This window comes from Phoxinus phoxinus (assembly GCF_949152265.1).
Source record: "Phoxinus phoxinus genome assembly, chromosome: 17".
Taxonomy (NCBI): Eukaryota; Metazoa; Chordata; class Actinopteri; order Cypriniformes; family Leuciscidae; genus Phoxinus; species Phoxinus phoxinus.
The window spans coordinates 27,627,843-27,637,499 of record NC_136892.1 but is presented as its reverse complement, the minus strand read 5'-3'; the positions used below and the strand labels follow the sequence as shown (position 1 = coordinate 27,637,499).

Genomic DNA, 9,657 nt, shown 5'->3' with positions numbered 1-9,657 from the left:
TACAGGAAATCTGCGTCGTGTGGAGTGGTATCTAAAGCAGATAGACAGGAGACTCAACTGGACCAGCCATACGAGTCCTGGAAGGATATGGTTGAGGCCGTAGCACAGGAGGTACATGGGGCGGCAGACCGTGATGAGTCCTTGATAGCGGAAGACTACCGGCAGGCTGAGATGACTATCTACCGGAGAGTTCAAGCTGAGTGCTTTCCGGAGGAGTTGCGTCACCTAAAGGCAGGGAAAACGGTACTTCGAAGTAGTCGCCTTCTTGCCCTCTCCCCGGAGCTGGATCCCGACGAGGGAATCATACGAGTTGGAGGAAGACTCAGACGTGCTGAATGGTTAGACCCCGCATTCAAACATCCTATTGTCCTGGACCCTTTGCATCCAGTAACAAAGCTCCTTATCCAGGATTACGATGCTCGCCTCTGTCATCCGGGTCCTGAGCGAGTATTCGCAGAAATGCGCCGGGTCTTCTGGATTCTCCGTGGCAGAGAGGCAGTACGGAGGGTGCAACACCAGTGCAAAGAGTGCCGGAGATGGAAATCTAAGCCGTTGGTCCCGAAGATGGCTGACCTACCCGTAGCCCGTCTACGCTTATACAAACCGCCGTACTACTCTACGGGTGTCGACTGCTTTGGGCCTTTCCAAGTTAAAATAGGACGGCGCTCAGAGAAGAGATGGGGCATCATCTATAAGTGTCTTACTACACGGGCTGTGCATCTGGATATCCTGCACAGTATGGACGCAGACTCTTTCTTGATGAGCCTCAGGAGGTTCATCGCTCGCCGAGGTACTCCAGCTGAACTCTATTCCGACCAGGGTACGAACTTTAAGGCAGGGGAGAAGGAGCTCCGTGAGTCTTTTAACAGCATGTCTCCCGACCTCCAACGTCTCCTAGCCAAGCAGAAGATTGATTTCCACTTTAACCCCCCTGCAGCTCCTCACTTCGGGGGAACATGGGAGAGGGAGATCAAGTCTGTCAAGACTGCACTGTACACTGTCATAGGAGTTCAACCTATCTCAGAGGAGGTACTACGTACTACCTTACTAGAGGTGGAGGCAATACTGAATACCAAACCTTTGGGCTATACCTCATCCAGTGCGGCTGACTTGGACGCTGTGACTCCTAATGTCCTCTTGATGGGGCGGCTTGATGGAGCATTACCTTCAGTTGTTTACCCTAAGAGCGAGGGACTTAGCCGGCGGAGATGGCGACACAGCCAGGTTTTGGCAGATCACTTCTGGGCACGGTTCATCAGGTGTTACCTGCCGACCCTCCAATGCAGGCAGAAGTGGCATGGTGCCTCAGCTGATCTGACAGTGGATTCAGTAGTTCTGGTGATGAACCCCCAGTTCCCGAGAGCACTTTGGCCAGTAGGCAGAGTGGTTAAGGTACATACGAGTGCGGATGGTCATGTGCGATCCGCGGACGTACAAGTCAAAGACAGAGTATATACCCGGCCAGTTGCTCGTCTTATTACTCTTCCAGTTATCCCAGATGGTGAGGAGGATGAGGAATGCCCTCCGGTGGCTTCAAATTAGGACGAGTCTTTTACATGAGCAAATTGCACGCAATTTGGGGGCGGCTGTGGAAAAGCCTATTTGAGAGGATTAAGAGCGCTGTAGCGCTTAACGGTACTTGGGACTTTTATTATGAAAGTACGACGTGCACGAGCTCAGAAAAGCTAATGATTCGTCACAGAGTGACGCATATCGCCTCAGATATCAGTTCGCATGCACGGACGCTGGAGAAGACGAATAACGTTGGTTATCAGCCTAAGATTGAGTGTATATTGTGCTTCTGTGCGTCTTATAAGAGTGAGTACAGGAATCCTACTGTATGCCGATCTACGCTCATTGTGATGTTATGATGCAATGATGCTGTTAACGTCCGTGTGGGCTTATGGCGCGATGCCAATTTACCCGTGTTATGCCTCATAACTGTCGATCATCAGTGTTCATAGATGATGTTTATAATGTTTAATAACTCATGTTGATAGATAATAACAGTAAAACGAGGGAAGATATAATTGTGAGTCATATAAGTAGTATAATGCTTGTCCGTGTGACGTTATATCTTGTGTTCATGCATGGTTCATGAATGAGGGGAGGAGTCAAATAGTTTGTTTATTAATGCTATGATAATGTGGCATATGTAACGGTGCTAACGTGGTCATTTGTAATAGCGTTGCTGTTATTTGAGTGCTGTTCTTTGTCTTTTACAGGGAAACCACATCAAAATATCCGCACAATTCATGTTACACTCCCATCAGATCAAGACTTAACACCTACTCATTAAGCCAACGACATTACTCCATCTCTTCTTCCACCTGGGCCTCTTGTGCTCATCTCAATGATTGATTACTCGTTGACACTATTCCAAACCTCATACTGACTGTAATTCCTCAGAATTCTGGAAACAACCTGCTTTCGCCAGAGAAGGCTCAGATAATTCACTGTCACCCATAAAGCTCCAATAGGCCCATTGCAGGTCACAAGCCGCCTCCTACGTCTCTGGAAGTTGAGTAAGGTGTATGTTAGTGGTTGACTCCTCCCTCTGATGTTCATCTTATATCCTTGCCATAATAAAGCAGTTCAAGTTGATCACTTGTATCTCTGTGGTGTTCTGACCGACACACCTAGTACACTGCTAAACACACCTGAAACCAGCCCTTATCAGAAAGCAAGGTAGTCTTCACTACAAGGGGCTTTCTGCTCCCCTCCTGAAATTGACTTTCTGGAGAGCTCAACAAGGAGAAAGACTGATTTAATGCTGGAAAAGGTGAAACGTTCACTTGAGACTTTTCCTAAGGAAAAAGAGAAAATCCTGAGATGCAAAACTCAGGCAGGATCAACTTCAAAGCCCAAACTGAGAAGAGGCAGAGGAACAGCAGAGCCTAACACCAGGCCTTTGAGTGACAGCATCGGCTGACGACATATGCAGAGTGACAACCAAGAAGCTTCAACGGACTGATGATCTAAAAACAGAAGAACTGACCTTTACGGGCAACACAGGTGTGGACTTCAATGATCACTCTAGAGACTGCTTCAAAGTTGGTTAATTATTATATTAACTTTATTCATTTTGATTATTCACTGGTCTCATAGCAATTCTTTATATTCTCTGCTAAACTAACCCTCTCTGCTTTTTCAGTAGGTACAAGTCCAGCCCTATAAGAAAAATAAAATATGTTGACAGACAGAAGTGGGTGCTCAAACTCACCAAATAATTAGAACGGAGGCTGGATTTGGTATAGTGAGGGCTATTAGATTAAACAACTATAGGGCTAAAAGCATGATAGAATTATTCTCTGGCAAAGAAAAAGATAGACAAAATGTCAAAGCATGATTATTATTGTAAAAGTATGATTATTATTGATTATTATAGTTGACAAAGCAATGATACTGGTCACTCCATCTTGTTTTGGTAAATTCTAGAGATAGATTGGAGGGAAAAGTTACTCCAAAAGTCCAAAATTATGAAATCACAAACGTCAGAACTGGGATAATGAGTTGGAAATGTAATTGACCATGGATCCAAGATTATGCAGAGATCTCCAATTTTCTTCTTAAAAGCAGCTCATGAGCAAAGACAAAAATAATATGAAAGAAAAATTAGACCAACTAGGCCTATTATTCTAAAATATAGAGGATATTCGAGTTTATAAAAAGAAAAAAGGTTTTGTACAACCGGTGTTAAATGGAAACCTTATGATCATGGAAACTTCTCAATAGTGATTGGACATAGTTGTGTTGACCTGATCAGACCTTGTGGCATTCCACAGCTAAAATTATAAGTTCTGCATTTAGAGCAGAACCTGCTGCAGCAGCCACTGGAGTGTGTGTTGGCCAATGGGTGTGACTGGGTATGAATGGTGTGAGAGATTGTGTTTGAAGAGAGACAGAGGCAAATCAATTATTTTGCCAATACAGCTGTATTGAAAATTGAATATGTGGGCCCACAGGGCAAACTCTGCCCAATAAAATAATGACCATGGATGAATTTGGTTAAATTTCCTGGTTGAAACTGTAGTGGCAATAGAAAAAATTGGGTAAAAACAGTGCCACATTTTGCGCAGCGCATAACACACAGATATCAGTAAGCTCACTTCCAGGAAGGTTTCTGGGATGGTTCTAACAAAGAACCAGTGACTGTGCATTGTAAACTCAGAAGAGGCTCAGAAGAGGCTTGTGCATTGATCAGCAAAGGGACATTTGAGTCCATGCCTCAACTTAAAATACACCAACAAGCCTCAACCCCCTCCACAACAGAAAGTGAGGGATCAATGATCTTCCCTTGCAAATGAGAGGAAACAACCCATTGCAACAACTCACAAAGATCAACATGAATGGAAAAAGGAGACAAACTTAACCAAATTCACAGGAATGAAAAGTTGCAGAATGTGGGAAATTCACAAGGAGTTGTGCAAAGAAGAGAATCAGAGTGAAAGAGATGAGTACAAGTTCAGACAATATTATTCAACATCAACCAAACTTTTCTAAAAATGTAATGTTAAAGCCCTTGAATATTTAGTAGCAACCTAATAATAACCCCACCAGAGAAGAAAATGTATGGTATGATGATAAAATGAATGTTAACGACTAATTCAAGAAATTTACATAGAATAATGGGAATTAAGACAATTCATAAAGGAAGAAAAAAAAGAAAGAACTAAAAGACATTTTAAAATAGATCCAAACGGGTACTCAGATGCAACTTGTCAATACAGGGGTATACCTAATTATAGTTTAAGGCTACAGTTGAAATTAAAAAAAAAAAGTATTAAGGCTATTAACAAATATTCGATTTCAATTTTAATTCATAAGATTATGTTATGATTCAATATGCTATTGACTAAATAAAATATTAAGTAGTGGTAATAGAATGACAAACTCAATTGGAAGTTATTCGAATTCAATAACAAGCAGGCTCTTAAGAACAATCTATGGTACCAGAGGAGGGTCAAAACAGATATTTGACATTCACATGAAGGACAGATTGTTACACCAACATCACTTTTGAATATTCTAAATCCAGATGCGCATGGTTTTGACCAGTGCGCAAGGGGGGAATAAGAAGAGATTAAGGAAAAGGAGAGATTAAGAATTAAGGAAAAGGAGAGATTAAGAATGTGAAATTTGTAAAATTTGTGCCAAAAAACAGTTAAGAAAGGAACAGCGACACAAATAGGCGAGAAGGACTATTAAAACGCTTGATAATGGATTATGTGGACATGATATAGACGGGTAAAGGCAATGTTATTAGCAGAGGAGGGGCAGATGCAGAAATGAGATTTCTAACAGAGAAGTATTCCTTAGATTTGAAATGCTATCAGAAATATATTCAGATAATGGGTTAGCAAGTTATTCCAAGATTATTGAAGATTAAAATGAATTGTATACGAACACTCAAATTGCACACAAGGAAGTTTTAATAATAATTAAGTTATAATGCTTTATGTTTTAAATGGTTGATATAAAAAGTTTTAGATGGTTAGATTTATTTAAATATACAGAAAAAAGAAATGTACATATAATCAATATGTAAGGTAGTAGAAAAGTTATTTTCTGGAGTTATTTTTTCTAATTGTCTAATGAGTTTATTGAATGACTTTTATGAGGTAAATGTAACATTGCTCTAAAGCTTTCTTAGTTTAAGTGATTACATGTGACATAATTAGTTTATTCATGATAGTTTAGTTAGAAATTAGTAGAAAGGAAGAAAAGGTATTCAGTTAAAGTATGCTTGAACTGAGGAGCTCCAATGAGGAGCTATAACGCAAGATTAAAAATGTCTAAATGGTATTTATTGTTACATTTTGGTAATAAAACTGAATTTAAAATATGAAACTTTATAACGAAGCACAAAGAGATTTAAAGGATAGAAGGTGCACTACAATGTTCTGTTCGTTCATCAACTAAAAATGATTGACTAAAAGATTGATTCTTCGAATTTAATAATTGATATTCCTTCATAAAAAGAAGCAAGTGAAAATTAGAAAAATAGGTATTTAACCCAGCCCTATTTTAAATCAAAATTCATATGGATCACGAAAAATAAAAACGCAGAATGAATAAATTATTTATTATAAATCAGCAGAGATTTACTGTAATGCTTTATCTGCATTAGGAGGAAAACAATTACATGAGAAAAGTAGAAGGACTTATGTTTGAAGATCAGTGTTGCACGTTTACCAAATAATACTGCGCAGGGAGGAACATTTAGCGAATACAGGATTAAGTAAAAAAAGTTTAAGAGCAAAAAGTTAAGAAAAACTTGATTTGAAGTATAAACATGGTTTGCTAAATTAGGAATGTTTTCTGAAGGTGCAATATTGAAAGGTGGTTATTATTCTGTTGTGTACTTCCCATAGTAAGATCATTAGTTGTTAAAATCACGGTTAAGCTAATGGAGGTGCTAAAATATCAAGAGAATGGAAAGATAAACTTAGAGGGCAACAAAAATACATTACCCAAAAGATTACCCAGGCCAAACAAATTGGATTTTACAAGCATTGGACAATGATTCAAGTGAGGAAGGAGAAGATGATTGACGAGCCAGACCCTGGGTGTATGTGCTAGCCTAACCTCTCCCCGAAGGGTGACCCTCTACGATGCGTAAAGTGTCTGGGTCGAAGAGAAATTCTGCACTACAAGAAAAACTTTTAATAGTATAATGCATGGTTTAATGTTTTGATGTATTCTACATAACTGTGACAACCACAGGCAAGGCAGAACAAACTACACACTCACGCTTATAACAATGTGTTACTCTTTTTTGTTTTGATAGGGAGAATTCGAAGTCTTTTACTTTCTCCATTGAAAGAAAGAAAATACAACTGAAAGAAAAGAAAATATGTGGAGAAAGATGTTTGGCTCGAATACTCTGCCAGAGTGTGGTAGCACAACCTAGTCATTGGAAAGGTGACTGAGTGACTTAATTGAGTCACTAGGTAGCATAACTGAGAGGGCTGGATTGTGAAACTACACTCTGGGAAAGGGATAGTAAAGTGGGGCTTAGATAAGCCCCAGAGGAGGGAATGTTGAAGATTTTATTATTTAGAAGATCAGTAATTTAGCTACATATTAAGACACTATTATTTATTTCCTTTGTGAGTGTGTGACTTTGGATGCACTTTTAGGGGCTTGAAGAAAGGTCAAGCTGCTGGTGCAGCAGATAATTCTATTTGAGTGTGTCACATGGTGTGAAACTTCAGCCCAAAAATATCTATAGGAGGTATTACCATTTTTGGAAGTGATGTGGGTATATATGTGAAGCTGACCACATGTCTGGAGCGACTTTTTCTGCAGAAGGGAGCTCGGCTTTGTTTGTGAATAAAGTCTAACATTTCTGGCATCAAAGATCTCTGAGAAGTGATTTCATAAAAAGATTGAAACCACAACACTGCCGGATTTTCCTCCTCTTTGTTTACCTCCAGGAGTTCTATTGGAATTTCCCCACACATTAATTCTGACCAATCGAAGGGCAGTTATGGAAATACGTTCAAGACACATCTGGCCAACGAGTGATGTGGATGTTGTCATGTGACTGCATTTTGGTTTGTTTCATCAACTGATTCGGACCAGAGCAATCAGTGTGGTGCAAAAAGGAACCAAAACCCCTGAAAAATGCTACAAAGTATTATTTTTCGCCCTTGGTCCGGACCAAATGAGCCGAGATGTGAAAGCACCCTTAGATTCCACGAATAATCTTTCGCGAATGCAAGGGTTAGCAATGTTTTCAGCTAACTTCACGCAGCATATCATCCAGATTATCAGCAAATTCACAAGTAGTAGCCAAATCTCTCAATGCAGCAATATACTGCTCTACTGTTTCATCCGTCCTCTGTACTGCGGTTTCCTGAAGCCATGTCTTTCCATGACCACATTTCTTTTTGGAATGATGTTATGTTATACTTTAAAATCTTGAAATGATATCTGCAATACATTCATGTTGGTTCTGTTCTGTTTCCCCTAAGGGGGGTTATTGCTGCTCTTATCCATGCTAGACTGCATGGATGCGCAGGAAGTTCTCTCCCAGAACGGAACCATACCGCCAATCCAAACTGTATGCTAATTGTCAATCGTATTTGACGATAAAGCTCCTGACAGAAATGAGTGTTATTGGTAAAAGAAACATTGACTTGATATGTGGCATTTTTTATTATCAGGAAGTAAAACTTAGCAGTACATATTCAAATATCACAGTTATTGAAATTAATCAAAACTGAACTGGCTTAAGCTGAATAATGCTTTTAAAGCTGCTTTACCTTCCACCACAGATAAACAGGATATATAATATAATATAGTATAATATAATATAATATAATATAATATAATATAATATAATATAATATAATATAATATTTTTTTAAATGTTACACTTTACTGCAAGCCTGGTATTAGTGAAAGCTGTAGATTTTGTCTGTGTGTTACTTATGTGGTTGGCTTTTTTGCCTTTTCCCTCCTCAACACAGATCTGATCTGCTGTCTGCACTGAGACGAGCCGTAGTAGTACAGTAGAGGGTCCAGGAAAACACTTGCGCTCCCGAAACACACAGCCAACAGGTAAACAGCATATGATGAATCTCCCTCCCCTCTGTTTCCTCCAGTAGCTAAACGAACACAGTGATACAACAGGATGCCGTTGGTTGGTGCGAAACACACCACAAACTCCATCAGCACGGTGATAACCATAATCACAGCTCTCCTTCGGTTGTGTGAAGATGATGATGTTGCTAGAGATTCAGACTTTGCACTGAGCACATATATTATGGTAGAGTAGCTCACTAAGGTGACAACCAGTGGCAAGAAGAAGTAGACGCAGGAGAGGATGGAGAACAGGTACACATACTTCTCTGTTTGATACAGCACGTCATGGCAAGTGACGCCCACATCCTTAATCTTGACCGCTTGTGTTATTGAGAGAAGTGGCACCGTACCAGCGAGCGCCAGCAGCCAGACCAGCACACACACACACGTGGCTTTCCTTGCACTCCTCCAGGTTAGAGAGACGATGGGATACGCCACAGCAAGCAGTCTGTCCACACTCATGCACATCATCAGCAGTATGGAGCAGTACATGTTGCAGTAGTAAGCAGCGGTGAGCACACGACACGCCGCCTCACCGAACACCCAATCTGAAGCGTTCAGCTGGTAGTGGATCTTCAGAGGCAGCAGAAGGGTGAAGAGCAGGTCCACACACACCAGGTTAGACATGTAGATCACGGCTGGTTTCTTCACTCGAATCCTACAGGTGAACGTCACCAAGGCCAAAGCGTTCACGGGCAAACTAATGAGGATGACGAGGATGTAGAACGAGGGCATGACGCGTGTGACCATCAAACCTTTGAGGAAGACTGCAGCCTCTTCTGAGGTGGACATTGAGGAACAGTTGAGTTCTGCTTGGTCTGGAGTAACAATACAGTCTTCTTTACCATAAAAACTGCCAACAAGGCTGTCATCTGTAGATGAACATACAAAAGCACAACACCGTTAGTGAAAGTTCACACAACCTGGGTGTTTCTTTTCTTTCATGAGGCCCCCCATCAAAAAAGTGTCCTCATATTTTGATACTATTATGAATATATGGACATACATTTGTCTTACCCTGCAGTAGAGTCATTCACAATCTGAGCTTCATCACTGACAAACAAT

The 9,657-nt window shown here is 40.5% G+C and overlaps 2 protein-coding genes across 2 annotated transcripts; one reads left to right on the top strand and one right to left on the bottom strand.

Annotated features, from left to right (window-relative positions):
- Positions 1-673: 673 nt before the first annotated feature.
- On the top strand, positions 674-2,335 carry LOC306984865 (uncharacterized protein). The gene is made up of 2 exons (XM_079586571.1): positions 674-1,818; positions 2,226-2,335. Exon 1 carries the CDS (start codon positions 739-741, stop codon positions 1,540-1,542), a length of 804 nt encoding a protein of 267 aa, XP_079442697.1. The 5' UTR covers positions 674-738; the 3' UTR covers positions 1,543-1,818; positions 2,226-2,335.
- Positions 2,336-8,402: 6,067 nt separating this feature from the next.
- On the bottom strand, positions 8,403-9,428 carry LOC306985221 (proteinase-activated receptor 1-like). The gene has a single exon (XM_079587210.1). The coding sequence runs from the start codon at positions 9,382-9,384 to the stop codon at positions 8,437-8,439; it is 948 nt and encodes a 315-aa protein (XP_079443336.1). The 5' UTR covers positions 9,385-9,428; the 3' UTR covers positions 8,403-8,436.
- Between the last annotated feature and the right edge of the window lie 229 nt (positions 9,429-9,657).